The 18,586-nt window shown below is 41.0% G+C and overlaps 1 protein-coding gene across 5 annotated transcripts in view; it reads right to left on the reverse strand.

The window, feature by feature from the left end:
* The window catches only part of adgrb1a (adhesion G protein-coupled receptor B1a), a 326,613-nt gene that overhangs the window by 183,528 nt on the left and 124,499 nt on the right, over positions 1–18,586 (reverse strand). For all 5 annotated transcript variants that reach the window (XM_061673608.1, XM_061673606.1, XM_061673607.1 and 2 more), the window contains 6 exons: positions 16,031–16,195; positions 15,713–15,877; positions 15,389–15,490; positions 15,177–15,283; positions 4,711–4,905; positions 2,789–2,857 (listed from right to left, as the gene is read on the reverse strand). In XM_061673608.1, the coding sequence (XP_061529592.1) occupies positions 2,789–2,857; positions 4,711–4,905; positions 15,177–15,283; positions 15,389–15,490; positions 15,713–15,877; positions 16,031–16,195 (803 nt within the window). The remainder of the gene's footprint in view (positions 1–2,788; positions 2,858–4,710; positions 4,906–15,176; positions 15,284–15,388; positions 15,491–15,712; positions 15,878–16,030; positions 16,196–18,586) is intronic.

Below are 18,586 nucleotides of genomic sequence, written 5' to 3' on the forward strand. Positions count from 1 at the left end.
ATTATTTGATCCCCTGAGAAATTGTAAGTTTGCCTCCTTTCAAAGAAATGAACAAGAAAATCTAAAATGTGTATTAATATTTATTTATTCTGGTAATGATAAAGACAAATGATAAAATGTTGATTTTAATGAGTGAAATAAGTATTTGATCAACTACAACTCAGCCACAATTCTGGCTCACACAAATTGGCTGGTGCCCATGTGGCATACAGCTGTGCTCAATCAACTGATAACCAATACCTCTGATCTCAACCCATCATGCATATTAAGTAGGGGTTGAACCGACGAGTCGATGCATCGACTTTACCACGCCGCGATGACGGTTATAGCTTGACGTTGATTAATCGTCAGTCACGTCTTTTGGACACAACACGGATGGCTTGCTGAAATCAACAAGTGGTGGGTTCGTGCAGCAAACTAGCAGCATGCTTCAAGCGTGTGGAAATAATTAAAAATGAGATCATCCTGCCTGAGCCAGCACCTTATCATGGCGGAGAGGTTTGTGTGTCCCAATGATCCAAGGAGCGATGTCATCTGGGGCTTCATGCCCATGGTAGGGTTATGCATGGCAAACAGGTCTTAGGTAAGGGACCACACAAAGCTTTAGAATACATTTTCACCCGCCTTGAAGTGGCTCACCCCTCTGGAGCTAGGCCTGGGGGTGGGGATGGTGAGCGCCTAGTGGAATTTATCCATGGGGTTCAGCTGAAGAGGAGGGTCCATCGAAAAGTCCAATCTTAGATTCAGGAGGAGCAATGTGGTTTTCATCCAGGCTGTGGAACAGTGGACCAGCAGGGTGCATGGGAGTTTGCCAGACCAGTCTACATGTGCTTTGTGGACATGTGGAGAGGGCGTTCGACCGTGTCCCTCGGGGAGTCATGTGGAGGGTGCTCTGGGAATATGGAGTTTGCATGTTCTCCCCGTGCCCTCTTGTTTCGAGCTGCCGGTCTCTGTATGACTGCTGTCAGAGTTTGGTCTGCATTGCCTGCATTAAGTTAGATTTATTTCCAGTGAGGGTTGGACTCAGCCAAGGCTATCCCTTATCACTTATTATGTTCATAAGGTGGTGGAGGTGTTGAAGGGGTCCTGTTTGTTGGCCTCAGTATTGCATCTCTAGTTTTTGCAGATGATGTGGTTCTGTTGCCTTTGTCAAGCCACGATTTTCAACTCTCGTTGGAGCGGTTCGCAGCCAATTATGAAGTGGGATAAAAATCACCACCTCCAAATCTTAGGGGATGGTCCTCAATTGGAAAAGGGTCGAGTGCCCTCTCTAGGTCTGGAATGAGATCCTGCCCCACGTAGAAGAGGTGAAGTTTCTTCGGTTCTTGTTCATGAGTGAGGAAAGAATGGAGTGGGAGGTCGAGAGGCGGATTGGTGCAGCGTCTGCAGTGACCAGACTCTGTATTGGTCTGTCATGGTGAAGAAGGAGCCTTGCAGAAAGGCAAAGCTCTCGATTTACCGGTTGATTCATGTTCTTACGAGCTTATGAGCTGTGTGTCATGACTGAACGAACAAGATTGCGGATACAAGCGGCCAAAATGAGTTTCTTCTAAGTAAGGTGTAGTGCTCTTCCTTGGAGACAGTGTGAAAAGGTCGGTCATCCAGGAAGGGCTCAGAGTAGAGCCACTGTTCCTCGGCATCGAGAAGAGCCAGATGAGATGGCTCCGGCATCTGTTTAGGAGGCCTCCCTGGTGAGGTGTTCAGGGAACGTCCATCGGAAGGAGGACCCAGGGAAGACCTAGGACACGCTGGAGAGACTATGTCTCCCGGCTAGCCTGGGAACGCCTTGGCTTCCTCCCGGAAGAGCTGGACGAATTGGCTGGGAGAGAGAAGTGTGGGCCTCTCTGTTTAAATTGCTGCCCCCGTGACCTGACCCCAGATAAGCAGAAGAAAATGGATGGATGGACTCTGCCAAGCACCATACACATTTTGATGCAGCTACCGTCATCTCCATTTAAGCCAATCACGAGCCCATACGTATTTACATGAGCACGAAATCATCACGTACCTCCTCAATCATCAACCATTATTTATTTTTTTATTGCTAATATAGCTTTGATTGTGCTTGAAAGTGAGCATAAAATATGATAATTGCATAAAACAATCCAAGAGAGATGAAACACATCGGCGTAGTAATGTGTCAGTCGCTGACGCTCCCGTCATCTCCTTGCTCTCATTGTTGAACAGCTTCACACAATGTGCTTATTTGTGCAACACCAGGAAAAAAAAAAAAAAAGGCTGGACCTCCTGTATACCAAAATGCCAAAGTGAAGAGAGCTAGTTTTGTATATTTTAATAATAAAATAATTACATTTATCCATCCATCCATTTTCTTTACCGCTTTTCCTCACAAGGGTACCAGCTATTTATATTTATTATTATTTATATTAGTAGTAGTAGTAGGAGGAGGAGGAGATACAAATACTCCTCATATTTGTTTTATATATTTGCATTATATTTATTGTGATAATGTTTACGTTCAGCACTTTACGTTACAGCGGCAGTTCTTTTTGAAAATGCTCTATCAATAAAGTTGAATTGTATTTTAAAGTTCATTTATTTGTAGTGTTCTGAGTATGCGGAATACGAGAGCAATTTAAATAATGCATATATGATATAATTTATTTTTGAATTAGTAACTCATTTCACACATCATTTGGTATATATATTGTGCATACATACATGCATGTTTGCCCACACGCGCGCGCACACACACACACACACACACACAATATCAAGTGACATTTCTGAAGCACTGTGAATGCAATTACAAAAAGATGACCATTACCAATTGAGCTTCTTCCCATCGTGCTCGGTTTTCTTCCATTAGCAGATTGCTAACTGACTGGACAAAGTTCTAGAAAAGAAAAATATATGTGTGTATATATATATAAACACAAAAATCAGACAAAGTATATAATATACTATCAAACATTTGAAAATATTATACCTTAGAATTAAAAAGTATTATTCAGTGTGGGTACATTTCATAAACATTCCTATTAGATAATTTCATATTGATATCCCATATAAAATAATATTTTCTCTATGTATATTTTAAAATAATAATATTGTCAGTAAAAATGATTTGTAGAAAAATCAGGCTTTACTTCAGCCTGATTTTACATAGTTACGTAGTTATTAACATCTGTTTGTTCCCCTTTGAGGTGACTCAGCCTTAATGTTAGCCTGCTCACTGAAATTTGAGTATCCTATTACTGTATGGCGACTAATTGGGCAACCACAGTTAACTGTTCTTTCCTGTTAATTTTGACAAAAATCCTCCAGTTTAATATACAGTGGAACCTTGATTTTAACAGACTAATTGGGGGGTACTCCGTTATAGCAAATTGGCCTAAATACATTGCAAAATTATTGTTTTATACATTTGTATGTCCTGAAATACAAAATATATTACAAAATCATTCATTCATTCATTTTACATACCGCTTATCCTTACTAGGGTCGTGGACGTGCTGGAGCCTATCCCAGCTGACTCTGGGCGTGAGGCAGGGTACACCCTGGACTGGCTAACTAGTTCTCCACCGTGCCACCACTACAAAATTAATGTAAATAAATTTATAAAAACTAGAAAAGTTTTAAAGTTTATCGAAACGTATCTCCTCCAGCTGGGATTCACACCCTGGCCTGCTGTTTTCAAGAGCACAGCGAGCCTGTGCGCAAGCAGATGGCTAATTTACATTCAATTTGCATGCGTCCTGGCGTATGTAAATTAGCCATGTGGCTCGCGATAACACTGCGCTACTTCTAATATCCGTTAAATCGGGCTCCTTTAAAGGTGGTTCCACTGTATAACGTACGGTGGAACCTCGGGTTACGAACCACTCTGTTTACAAACAATTTAGGTTACGTACAAAATTTTTGGTTAGCGAGCGGTCTTGGTATTGGCGAACAGAAGAATCTATGTTGCGTTTCTACTCGCGCTGCACGATGATCATTGACTTTGTGCAAAACGCTTGGATGTAAGGTGAAAACAAGTTGCTCCGCTGTGTAAGGCGGAATTTTGTTTCAGGCGGAAGTTCCACCTCAACATCCTCGATCATCCAATCACTAATCTAAAAGCGTTTGTGATTGACGTGGTGAAAAAAAAAGTCTGGAAATCATTTTGTTTTCGTCAAAATATACTATTCACAGTATGTATTTTATTTACAGAATTTTACCGTCTCTCATAAAAACATTGAACGAAAAAGAAAAGTTTCTCTGGATTGCTTTGTTGTGCCACAACTAACCAATGAATTAGAAAATAAACAGACAAAAGAAAACACCTGAATCAGAATTTCCCTGAGTTATTATAGAAGACGGCTCTTCTTCAATGAGTAGTTATAATCCTCCTCCCCTTTCCCCTCCTTAGTTGTTGTTTACAAGCAATACATTTTTATCATACTTACTTAGTGTTTTCACGTATTTCTATATTGCACTATGTTTATTTTTAACCACAGACTGATCAAAAAAGGTAAGTATAATTTAATTTGGGGGCTGGAATCGATTAATTGCATTTCCATTAATTTCAATGGGAAAATTTACCTTGGTTTAAGAATGTTTCGGCTTACAAACTGGGTCACGGAACAAACTAAGTTCGTAATTCCAGGTTCTACTGTATGTATTTTCTGTCATATCAATGATAATACTCATAGGGGGAGCAAAGCATGTAATTTCAAACTATTTCTAAACTAATGAATAAAAATGTACCCTCATGTCTGCGCTGCTGGGACTGTAGTATGCCCTCCTGAAGATTTCAGTCATGTTCTTCAGCACGTCCAAAATAGCCTGCAAATCACCACTGTAGCTGGTGCCATCACTGGAAGTCACTCTCAGTTTAGCCATCACTTCAGAGATTCCATCCGCCACGAGGCCTCGCTGCGCTTTAGATAAATGATCTCGAGTCTAACACAAAGAGCCAGACCGTAACATTTTTGTTAATTATAACAAAATAGCATAAAGTGTCATTATTACTTATAGAGATTAGCAGGATGGATGGTTAATTTGAAATTTGACAAAAATGGAAATGGAATTTCTGAGTTTGAATTGGAATGTTTTCATAAATATTTTCCTTTTTCTTTCCATCAAAATATTTTTTTAATTAGACGTAAAAGTCAACATCTCAAAAAATTAAGAGTAAAAAATAAATAAATCTACTTCTAAATTAAAATATAAAATCAGATGGCACAAAAAAATACTATGAGGTCAATATCCAGGTGAAAGCCAGGAAGAAGTTAAAAACATCTTTGTCCTTGATATACACGTAATATGGCTGATGACTCGTTTGATGGCTCATGGTCATGGTCCTTACTAATTGTGGTGGCTAACAAGCTAATGCATTTGCACTAATACTTACTGGTACGTCTGGTTCATGTAAAAACAAAAAATGTTTTGTGTGTGTGAGTGTGTGTGTGTGTCTTAGATTAAATAAAATAAAAATAATAACTTTTTCATTTTTTTAAAATTTCTAATCGCCAGTTGAAAATGGAAAGAATGCAGCCCTATGGGGGAAACAAGCTAGTGCAAACTGTAGGCCGGTCCCAAGCCCGGATAAATGCAGAGGGTTGTGTCAGGAAGGGCATCCGGCTTAAAACCTTCCCAAACAAATACTGTATGAGCCTTCATCCCAAAAATTCCATACCAGATCGGTTGTGGCCTGGGTTACAACGTCCACCACCGGCGCCATTAACCTACAGGGCACCGGTGGAGATTCAGATACTGTGGGTCGAAGACGAAGGAGAGGTGGAAAGCAGGTTCTTCGGAAGAAAAAGAAGAGGAAAGCACAGAGCCTATAACTGAATGTGGGGACTTCGAATGTTGGAAATATGACAGGAAAAGCTCGGGAGTTGTTTGACATGATGATTGGGAGAAATGTTGATATATTGTGTGTCCAGGAGACCAGGTGGAAAGGCAGTAAGGCTAGAAGTTTAGGGGCAGGGTTCGAATTATTTTACGATGGTGTAGATGGAAAGAGAAATTGAGTAGGGGTGATTTTAAAGGAAGAGTTAGCTAAGAATGTCTTGGAGGTGAAAAGAGTATCAGATCGAGTGATGAGGCTTAAACTTGAAATTGTTTTGTATAGTATTACATTATATGTAGTGGCTATGCCCAACAGGTCGGATGTGACCTAGAGGTGAAAGAGAAATTCTGGAAGGAGCTGGACAAAGTAGCTCTGGGCATCCCAGACAGAGAGAGAGAGTCATGATTGGTGCAGATTTTAATGGACATGGTGAATGAAACAGGGGTGATGAAGAAGTGATGGGTAAGTTTGGCATCCAGTTAAGGAACCTCGAGGGACAGATGGTGGTAGACTTTGCAAAAAAGATTGAAATAACATTTTCTTCCAGATGAGGCAGGAACATAGTCATTGCACCGGACTATTGCAATATTAGTCATTCGAACTGCTCTAAGTGCTAGAGGACTCTGCATCTTTTTGCACAATTGTCAAAAATAAATAAATAAATGTACCGGCATTACCAGATAACTAGCAACCCTTTACTGCTCAGTGACTGTTTTTTTTTTTTTTTTTTTTTTTTTGTCAATGTCTTTCTGTCTCTAAAGTGTTCTGTAAATTGATTGTCTGTTGTCGTACTAGAGCGGCTCCAACTACCGGAGACAAATTCCTTGTGTGTTTTTTGGACATACTTGGCAAATAAAGATGATTCTGATTCTGATAGGGTCACCTACAAGAACAGAGGTAGAAGCACGCAGGTGGATTACATCTTGTGCAGACGATGTAATCTGAAGGTGGTTACTGAGTTTAAGATAGTGGTAGGGGAGAGTGTGGCGAGACAGCATAGGATGGTGGTGTGTAAAATGACTCTAGTGGTGGGGGAGGAAGATTAAGAAGACAAATAGCAGAGCAGCGAACCATGTGGTGGAAGATGAGAAAAGAGTGTTGTGCGGCTTTTCCGGAAGAGGTGAGACAGGAGGAGCTTCCAGAAGACTGGACCACTACAGCCAAGGTGATCAGAGAGTACTTCGTGTATCTTCTGGCAGGAAAGGAGAGAAGGAGACTTGGTGGTGGAACCTCACAGTACAGGAAATCATACAAGGAAAGAGGTTAGCTAAGAAGCAGTGGGACACTGTGAGGAGAGGAGAAATTAATACATGGAGATGCGACTTAGGGCGAAAGGTAGAGGTGGCAAAGGCCAAACAAGAGGCATATGATGACATGTATGCCAGTTTGGACACTAAAGAAGGAGAAAAAGATCGATACAGGTTGGCCAGACAGAGGGATAGAGATGGGAAGGATGTGCAGCAGATTAGGGTGATTAAGGATAGAGATGGAAATGTGTTGACTGGTGCCAGCAGTGTACTGGATAGATGAAAAGAGTACTTTGAGGAGTTGATGAATGAGGAAAATCAGAGAGAAAGAAGAGTAGAAGAGGCGAGTGTGGTGGACAAGCAATGATTAGTAAGGGGGAAGTTAGAAAGGCACTGTAGATGACATTGTGATCTGCAGTGAAAGCAGGGAGCAGGTGGAGGAACAGTTAGAAAGATGGAGGCATGCACTGGAAATGAGAGGAATGAAGATTAGCTGAAGTCGGACAGAATATATGTGCATGAATGAGAGGAGTGGTGGGGGAAGAGTGAAGCTACAGGGAGAAAAGATAGCGAGGGTAGAGGACTATATTTGGGGTCAACAGTCCAGAGCATTGGTGCGTGTGGTCAGGAAGTTAAGAAACGAGTCCAAGCAGGTTGGAACGAGTGGCCCGAAGGTGTCAGGTGTGTTCTGCTAGGATGAAGGGCAAAGTTGACATGATGTACGGATTAGACAGCGGCACTGAAGAGACAACAGGAAGCAGAGCTGGAGGTGGCGGAAATGAAGATGTTGAAGTTCTCTCTAGGAGTGACCAGGTTGGATCAAATTAGAAATGAGCTCATCAGAGGGACAGCCAAGGTTCGATGTTTTGAAGACAAAGTTAGAGAGAGCAGACTTCGATGGTTTGTACACGGGAGAAAGGAGAAAGAGTGAGGATATTGGTAGCGGGGTGATGAGGATGGAGCTGCCAGGCAAGAGAGCTAGAGGAAGATCAAAGAGAAGGTTGATAGATGTTGCGAGGGAAAAAATGATGGCAGTTGGTGTTAGAGAGGAGAATGCAGGAGATAGGCTTACATGGGAAAGGATGACACGGTGTGGCGACCCCTAACGGGACAAGCCGAAAGAAAAAGAAGTTGAAAATAGAAAGAACAACTGATACACGGATTCTCTCAATTCATCAAACATGCAGCCAATCAAGTCGCTATTCATTGTTCATGTGACACTGACACTGGAAGAATTGGTAGCTGGTATTAAAATCAATTGGGTCGAAGATTATGTCCTGCATCCATAGTCATTCAGTATATACTGTACATACAGTAGATGCTTCATTGAGTGGGGTCGCCTGTTGCTGTCATATACATAAAAAATATACAAAGACCCCACTTTGAGTGGGTTGGCCTGTTGCTGGGATAAGTAAGAATGTCAGCCATATTGAATGTGTCAGATCTTCCCATAAACAAATTCAAGGTAATGAACTGAACTTCATCAAGCGCCTTCTACAAAGTGTAAAGAGTTAATGCTCATTCCGCCATTCCCATGTAGACCAATATATTTAGGAAACCAAAACAAACTTTTATCTCATGAATATAAATGTTAACTCCAATATATATGTCAATATCTACCTTAGAGTAACAGTGTTAAATGCATTGTTAGCTGTAAAACACTCAAATGAGCTTTAGAAAAATATATAATTTATTTTCGGCTCTGATCTGCTGTACCGTATATCCTAAATACAGAGTATAACATTTTAAGATTCATAATCATCAGATGAAAAATGACATACCTTGTTTGTGGTGTCTATATTTTCCCCAAATATACGCAAACAACAATACTATATATTTAGGAAATATATGCATTAGAAACAAAGTAATGTATGTTACGTATAATCTGATGATTACTGATTTACTCCGAATAAAAGCAAAACAAAAAAAACAAAAAAAGTAAGTAAGTAAAAGTAAGTTATGTTGGGTAGATTGTTTCTTTGTCGTAAAAATGCTTCTTGGCACGATATCTTATACCGTTGAAGAGCCAGTTTATTTCCCTTTTAAATTCAAGTTATATCAAGCTTTTATCATGCTGTCCACCAAACACCAAACAAGAGTCAATCGCAACAGCAAAATAGTCTGATATTGCCAAAGAAGATTTGGCAGATTTTTCACAGGCACAATGCACATAAAGCTGCAATGCTCCTCATCCCACAAATACATGTTGCTTACAAATGTGCCACAATTTAAAATGGTAATAAACAAGATTTCCAACAATATAAAATTCATGGGCAAGAAGCATTGTTACAACAAAGAAAACAAACAACCAAATTTCCTTCAGCTCCAAAACAATATATGGATTTTTTAAAATGTTTTCAAGGCCAGACTTTCCCTCTACCCTGCCATTTCGACAAGCTCTTGTGGAGGGATCCAGCGGTGTTCCCAGCCCAGCTGGGAGGCAGTATTTCCAGGGTGTCCTGGGTCATCCCTAGGGCCTCCTCCCGGTGGGAGGGGTCCTTGCCGTGCAACGGGGGACCGTATGTCATGTGCCCTGTGATTGGCTGGCGAGCAAGTCAGACAAATCACTGACTCTTTCCTGAAGTCAGCTGAGACAGGCGCCAGCCCACCTGAAACCCTGGTGAGGATAAGCGGTTTTGAAAATGGATGGATGTGTATGTCATAAAAGGTAAATGCAGTAGTCTGCTCAGCTGACCAGAAGCAGTTATGATGGGTTTGTTCAGAAATGTGAAAGCTGTCTTTTGAACCAGAAGTCTCTTGAAGAGGGAACCTGTAAAAAATATTATAAATGAGGATGCCCAGCGGTATGCAGTAGACTGTGCTAGATGAGTACCACTGCCGCTTGTACCACAAGTGAAGGATCTGCAACAGCTCAAAACAGAAGGCATCATAGAGAAGGTATCACAGCCCACAGAGTTTTGTGCTGCTATGGTTCCAGTCCTAAAACCAAACAGAAAAGACGTTTGATGCTGCGCAGAACCAAGAAGATTGAAGCCAGCTGTGAAACGTAAAAAAGTACATTATGTACTCCCAACAGATGAGGAAATTATGTCATGGCTCTCAATGTTCAAAAGTGTTCACATCATTGAATGGTGCAAGTGGGTTCTACAAGATTCCATTGCACGAAGAAAGCCGCAAGTTGACCACCTTCCTCACACCTTTTGGGAGGTAGGCCTTCCGAAGACACCCGTTTGCGATCTTTAATCTTTAGAAAGTACACCTTCCAAAGATTCACATTTAGGATAACAAGCGCACCTGAAATTTTCCAATGGAAAATGGCCGAGAACCTGCAGGGGTTAGATGGAACATATGTTGGTATGGACAACCTCCTTGTTCATGGTGAAACTGAGATCTATGACAGATGCTTGGAACAGTTGCTGAACGTAATTGAGGCAGCAGGTCTCAAACTAAACAAAGCAAAGTACAAGTTTAAGCAGGCAGATTTGTTTTCTGGAACACATTGTTAATGAAAACGGGGTCAGACCTGATCCAAGAAAGGTAGCGGGGATAAAAGACTTTACACAATCTCAGAACATGTCTATGCTCAAGAGGTTCCTGGGAATGGTGAACTACATGGGAAAGTTCATCCCCGAACTATCCACTACATGTCAACCCTTGTATAAGCTGCCTAAAGGCACAGTAGGATGGCTGTGGGGGCCTGCTCAACAGTCCGCCTTCCAGACGCTGAAGGTGGCCTTAATGTAAGCATCTGTACTCACCATTTATGATGCAACCAGACCTACTGAGATGTTGGCTGAGGCCTGCAATTATGGACTGGGAGCTGTCCCGCTTCACCAGCACAGGAGGATTGGAAACTGTGGCATACTCTTCTCAGAACACTCAGATGATCCTAAACAAGGTACGCACTGATAGCAAAATAATGTCTTGCCAGTGTTTTGGCACACAAACATTTAGAAAAAATACCTGTTAGGACTTGAGAGTTTTAACTCAAGACTGATTCACAAGTGCTTAGTACCATTAAGGAACATTAAAGACTTGGGCAATGTTCCTATCAGATGTCAGAGACTTCTCATGAGACTGAAGTGATTTATTACAGAGACTGTATATGCTCCAGGAAAGACATTAGCAGTGTCGGATGCTCTTTCCAGAGGCTTTAGTCGAGGAGAGAGAGAGACTGTGTACAGCAGTGACGTGGCTACACACACACACTCCATCTTGAAACATCTTCCAGCCACCCCATAGAGGGTGTAAGAGGTTAAAGAATGCACTGCTGATGACCCCCAGCTTCAGGTAGAGAGGGAATTTATTCAGTCAGGGCGGGCTGAGTATGAGAAGCAGATGCCTGAGTCAGTTAAGGACTTTAACTATGTAAGAGGGGAGCTGTCTGTGGGAGGGGCAGTTACTATCAGGGGAAATTGTATTGTTACTTCCAGCTCAATGAGTAATAAGATAATAGATAGGATTCATGACAGGCAGCAGGGGTTGGCAAAATGCAAAGAGACAATCAGTCAGTGTGGTGGCCAAGAATATTGCAGGACATCATGACTAAAATAACTCAGTGGAACTTGCAGAGAGAACAGAAGTACACAGAGAAAATAGCCTTTAATGCCAAGTCAGTTACCATCTAGGCCAGACATGTCAAGTTCCAGGCCAGCAGGCGTCTGGTCCACAGGATCAATTTGAAGTCAGCATGAGACTGGCATTCCCAACAGCCTCAGCCAAACGTATACGTAATTCCATGAGCAGCGTCTTCTTATTTGTATGAATTATACAGTACTCAGTGTTGCTGGTGTGGGGATACAACAGTTGCCCAGATACCAGTTTCAAAGGAATCACATGGATACTTAAGCATCTGTTTGCGTATTTTAAGTACAAGTAACTGTTTTTGCTAATTTTGGAAGCTATGGTTGTCGTCGATTAATTGAAGACACATTGCCGAAGAACTGTGTGTCAGTGCAAATCTGACTGCAAAAAGTGAAAGTGATTGGCAAACGACAACGATGAAAAGAACGCTGACGGACGTCTTATTTGATCGGAGGCAATGACGTTTACAGGAGTACTTTCCAGATTCTCATGGAATGAGTTTTCATGAAAGTTATCGACATTAAGTTAGTGTTTATTCGAAGTTATGAAAAAAATGAAAATGTTCCTTGTGGTTACAACGCAAATCTGACTGCAATGTGTTTTCAGCATAAAAAATCCCACGTTTATAGGATTCGGTCGGACACAATAGAAAACTATATGGACGTGAATCACTATTATTATCCTTGTTTTCTGTGAGGTTTAGAAGTAAATCTGACAATGCGCTGGCTCTCAGTGTGATCCGAAAAATGAGATAGCTCAAGCGCACGCTTCCTTTGTTTGTTGTTTAAAGCAAGCTATCTTTGTTAGCTCGGTGCCAGCTGTCGTACTTACAACCTCAAAATCAGTGGATGATCGCAATTTAAGCAAGTGTTGGTGTCCATATGCTAAATTACTTTGGATATTGAATATTTTTGGTGTTGTACAAAGCATTTTGGTGAAAATGTCAATGACTGTCGCAAGAAGCAGCAGCCGTAGCAGTTTGCTAATCTTCCTGGGGTTCACATATAATCAAGAATACAAATAAAAGCTTAGTACAGGACATACTGAAGTACAACCCCAATTCCAATGAAGTTGGGACGTTGTGTTAAACATAAATAAAAACAGAATACGATGATTTGCAAATCATGTTCAACCTATATTTAATTGAATACACTACAAAGACAAGATATTTAATGTTCAAACTGATAACCTTTATTGTTTTTAGCAAAAATAATCATTAACCTAGAATTTTATGGATGCAACACATTCCAAAAAAGCTGGGACAGGGTCATGTTTATCACTGTGTTACATCACCATTTCTTTTAACAATGTTCAATAAATGTTTGGGAACTGAGGACACTAATTGTTGAAGCTTTGTAGGTGGAATTCTGTCCCCTGCTTGCTTGATGTACAGCTTCAGCTGTTCAACAGTCCGAGGTCTCCGTTGTCGTATTTTACGCTTCATAATGCGCCACACATTTTCAATGGGAAACAGGTCTGGACTGCAGGCAGGCCAGTCTAGTACCCGCACTCATTTGCGACGAAGCCACGCTGTTGTAACACGTACAGAATGTGATTTGGCATTGTCTTGCTGAAATAAGCAGGGGCATCCATGAAAAAGATATTGTTTGGGTGGCAGCATATGTTTCTCCAAAACCTGTATGCACCTTTCAGCATTAATGGTGCCTTCACAGATGTGTAAGTTACCCATGTCATTGGCACTAACAAGGGCCCATACCATCACAGATGCTGGCTTTTGAACTTTGCGTCCATAACAGTCCGGATAATTATTTTCCTCTTTGGCCGGGAGGACACGACGTCCACAATTTCCAAAAACAATTTGAAATGTGGACTCGTCGGACCACAGAACACTTTTCCACTTTGAATCAGTCCATCTTAGATGAGCTCGGGCCCAGAGAAGCTGGCGGCGTTTCTAGGTGTTGTTGATAAATGGCTTTTGCTTTGCATAGTAGAGTTTCAAGTCACACTTACAGATGTAGCGCCGAACTGTAGTTACTGACATTGATTTTCTGAAGTGTTCCTGAGCCCATGTGGTGATATCCTTTACACATTGATGTCGGTTTTTGATGCAGTGGCGCCTGAGGGATCGAAGGTCATGGGCATTGAATGTTGGTTTTCGGCCTTGCCGCTCACATGCAGTGATTTCTCCAGATTCTCTGAACCTTTTGATGATATTATGGACAGTAGATGATGAAATCCCTAAATTCCTTGCAATTGTACGTTGAGGAACATTGTCGACTACTTTCTCACGCACTTGTTCACAAAGAGGTGAACCTCGCCCCATCTTTGCTTGTGAATGACTGAGCAATAGAGGGAACCTCCATTTATACCCAACCATGGCACCCACCTGTTCCCAATTAGCCTGTTCACCTGTGGGATGTTCCAAACAGGTGTTTGATGAGCATTCCTCAACTTTCTCAATCTTTTTTGCCACCTGTCCCAGCTTTTTGGAACGTGTTGCAGCCATAAAAGGCTAAGTTAATGATTATTTGCTAAAAACAGTAAAGTTTATCAGTTTGAACATTAAATATCTTGTCTTTGTAGTATATTTAATTAAATATAGGTTGAACATGATTTGCCAATCATTGTATTTTGTTTTTATTTATGTTTAACACAACGACCCAACTTCATTGGAATTGGGGTTGTACATCAATACAGTAGTTACACATGATTCATTGATACATGCTACAGAGTTGAAACGCCACTGCTACGGTTGTACGTTTGAAGCTTTGTGCCTTTGATTTGATTCATGAGGAAAAGTCAATGAGAAATGGAAGGAAACGTGGTTGTATATGAAGGTGGAGGGAACAAGAAACGCACACGTACTGCACATCCCACAGCTGAATCATGTCTTTCACTGGAGAGGGCACTGACATGTAATGTATGTTTTTTTTATGACAATCATTTTTACACTGAGCTGTTATAGAAAAAAAATGTCAAGGTAATGGAAGGAAACATAAGCGAAATGAGATCGATGGACAGTAGGCATTATTGTGATAATGCCAGACCATAGCACAGAATTTCAGAGTATTACATTACTCTTAAAAATATCGAGATCAAATTCCTACCTACGAAACCAATAACGTAAAATACACCCTGCAATATTGTTCTGATATATGAAACTTTGATATTGAAACATTTTTATTTTCATAATTGATGATTATGATGATTTCATTATCAGTTTTACAATCCCTAATGTGGTGGCTTGAGGCTAAGAGCAAAAGATTCAAGATTATTTTCAAATGGGAAGATAATGGAAAGGGAATATTTAATGGTGAGCATTTGCTAAGTACGCACTTGTACTGAAAATTAAGCGACAAATAGTTTGAGTGATTATATATGATAACTAATAACTAGTTATAACTCTTTTGTGATGAAAGGGATCAATGATTTCATATGAAGCAAAATTAAAAGTGATTCATTTGGCTTCATCTCATCATGATTGCAATAAGTTCTACTTGTACATAATTTTTAGGCAGAACCAGGTGGACTGAGTATCTTATCTCTGCTATTGCCACATAATGGAAGTGCTTCATAATGGAAGTGCTTCAGCTTCTAAAAAACATACTGTATATGAAACTCACCAAAGTTTGTATGCTGCGATAATCATTGGAAATGCACTTCATATAGGTAGGATTCTCCCAGAATGCAATACCCTCCTCATCAAGGATGCAGCGACGCAAAATCAACCCTGTGATGAGACAGAAGTAACTATTGTTGTATACTGCCAATGTGTCTTGTAATTTCCAATGTTTGATTGGATAGTAGGATATGTGTCTCGATGCTCGAAGCTAACCCATTGCATTGGGAGGACATCGTACTGCTGCTGTATCTCCAGCAGGAGTCATCTTCCAAACAATGTTGGAATAGTTGTCCTCAACGCATATTTCATGAGATTCTAATGGCAGCAAAATATGAGTAAATTTGTTGAACTGGACTATATCATCACAAAATTCTATACACAAAGTTTGGGCACTCTTTCTCATGCTATTGAATGAGAAACTATGTCCAAACTTGTGACTGGTAATGTATCTATAAGGGTCAAAGATTTTATGTTTTTACATTTCTCAAATGTTATCCAACTGAGAAAGCTTCACGCAGAATGTTATCTTTTACTTACCTGGGCATCTTTTTTCATTACAGTGTCGGACCTTTTCTCGTTCTCCAGGGCAAGAATGCCCTCCAAAAAAGGGCCCATAACAAATTCTGCTTCTCTGCTGGCTACCTCCACCGCAGGTCTTGGAACAACCTGACCACAGAGACCATGGCTGCCAGCTCCCATCCACTGAAAGGATATTTGCAATGTTAGACCACTTGCAAAAAAATTTATTTAGCTGCTAAACACACAGGAGTCATGAGTATACACAAGCATACAGTTTAAAAAAACAAAAAAACAAAAGCAAACTAAACATAGTCTTGATCATGGTCTTTCCCCTACCAGGGCATTCCCCAAGAAAGCAGTCAACAGTCTCAAGCCACTCTCCTCTGCATTCAGAACCTCCATATGACGGGCCGTTACACTCTCTTGTCCGTTGCATGGTCCCATTTGAGCAGGAAGATGAGCAGGAACTCCAACTTGACCACTCATTCCACACACCATCCACTGAGAATTGTCAGGACAGAACATTTGCAAAACACAAAAAGATGAAAAGTTAGGAGTTTCATCAGGTTTTGGCACCACGGTGAAACATAGTTTTGTTCTTAGGCATTTTTGCATGTTTTAGATGTGTCTTTAACCTGTTGGAGGACCCATAACTGACACCAAGCTTTCTACATTGGTCAGCAAAGTTTACTCCAGAATGCTTAGATTGTTTTGTGATGATGATTCCCTTCACAGATTCAAGACAAGACAGCCCGTGACGAATGCTGCTAAGCCGCAGAGGAACATATCGTAACTGAGCCTCCTCAGTGCTTCACTGGTGAAATGATGACTAAAAAATAATTTTCATATTTTCCACATTGTGTTGTTGTCGTGTATAAAGTGAAATACCTCCTTGAAAAGTTGGTACATGGAGAGTTACAGTGTTTGACCTTGACTGACTCCTTCAATTCAGAAATTGATGAACATGGCGAGATTAGAGTTACATTTTGAAATCGTTTTTACTTCTTAGTGTGTGGCTTTCATAAGTTTAATGTATTATATGTAACATCTAAATGGAACGCATAAGAGGTGAAGAGTGAGAATGTGATTTACAGAGAGACAGTGGTGAGGGTACAGGCACGCCTGAAAATCTTAATGTGGCAGTTGAGACTGAGGAGACAGACAGTGTAGTGACAGAGGATAACAAAAACATTTTTTTAGCAGATTTTGTATAGCATACCAGGGTTCGCCACCTCACCAGCGACTACTTGAAACAGGGATGTGACGAAGCCAATATTGGCCACATTCGCCACGCAAAAGCCCTTCCCAATAAAAGTTGAAGTGAGCACGCTCATTCTGCCGAGGGTGGTGGAGCTAGTGGTTTAGTTTTCCCCCAGCTTTGTAAAATGCTTCAATTTGCCCTCCAGTTGCTGCTGGCAAAGCAGTCATGCTCAGGGCCTTTCCGAGCTGTGAGGTACCGACACATCAGGGAAGACAAGACCCGATGCCGCTTGGCGCCGAATTGAAGCATGCATATTTATTTACCGTGACGTACTGTACGTTTGAAGCGTCAATGGTCAATGTGTTCTGCAATTCACATTAGTTCTTGCAGCTAGCTAGCTGCCTGCTTCAACAATGTTCGAAACCGCTTATCACAGCTTGGTTGTCATGCCTAGCGCGTTGGCACTTGGCTGGGCCGTACGTAGCTAGCTTGTCATTTGGGGCCCCAGAGAAAACAGTCACCCTACCAACACACCCCCACACCCCCAATTATGCAATTTAGACCACTTTGTGCTGGTTTTGCAATCTGTTACAATTATCTGACATCTAAAGTTAGCCTACTAATATTTACCACCAAATATTTTTCTCTTCAACTAAAAAGATTTCTTTTAATTTATAGAAAGTTCTTAAGATCCTTCTTGAGCAGGGGTGGGCAAACATTTTGGTTTTGAAGGCTCTGATGTTTGTATACCTTTTATGCACAAACTGGTCTTTCCCTTTGTTGCTTCACATTCAGCTCATTCATGTGTGTCAGTATGTCCACAGCAAAAGCTAAATCACAAAGCCAATCTGTGTCACTCTGCTCAGGGAAATCGTCAGCTTTCTCAAGTAGCGCCAAAAATTAGATAATCTCCTATTTGAGCTCCCACAGTCGATAGCACACTATCCCCAAATAGAACTAGTGGACATTTGAGTGGTAAAGCAAGCCCTGGTGATCAGCAACAGTTTCTTCGAGAAACTTAATAAACTGCCGATGCCGAAGTCCCCTCGCACAAATAAAGTTAAGTTTTAGAACTGGCTTTACTACCTAGTCAAGCTACAGTACAAATTTACAGAGCACTTCCTGGTGGATTATACAGTGTAGAAAAATTACCTCCTGCTCAGTCCTCTTTCACCCTTTCTTGGATTCTTTTTAGCAGCCCGATGTTTTTTTCCAGTCACAGTTGTCAATCCATCTGTCGTAATGTTGGTGAGCGTACGCCAAGGTACCTTGAGCCTCTTGATGACCTCCGACAAGCTGTCATACAAATTCACCACACGTTTTTCCCTTCAGGGATTCCATGGCCAAAAACTCTTACATTATCTCGAAATTGTCATTAATCCCTCTGATAAAAAATAAAAGATGAGCGGTATCCTTTACGTCATTACTTTCGTCCAGTGCCATGGAATACAATGTAAATAACTGCTTTTTTGTTTAGCTTGTTAGCTAAGTCTTCATCAATTAGCTCAACACAGGCGAGTCACTGTCCTGTGTGATAAGCTAATGTTTTCACATTTGTTCTTGCTCTCAGGACATAAGATAATTGCTGTCTCTAACATGCATTCTTTCAGAAACTCCCCCAGGGAAAGAGGCTTGCTGGTCTTCGTTAGTTTGAATGCCAGCAAAAACCTAACCTTTGTGACTGAATCTTG

This window comes from Phycodurus eques, chromosome 4, assembly GCF_024500275.1.
Source record: "Phycodurus eques isolate BA_2022a chromosome 4, UOR_Pequ_1.1, whole genome shotgun sequence".
Lineage (NCBI taxonomy): Eukaryota > Metazoa > Chordata > Actinopteri > Syngnathiformes > Syngnathidae > Phycodurus > Phycodurus eques.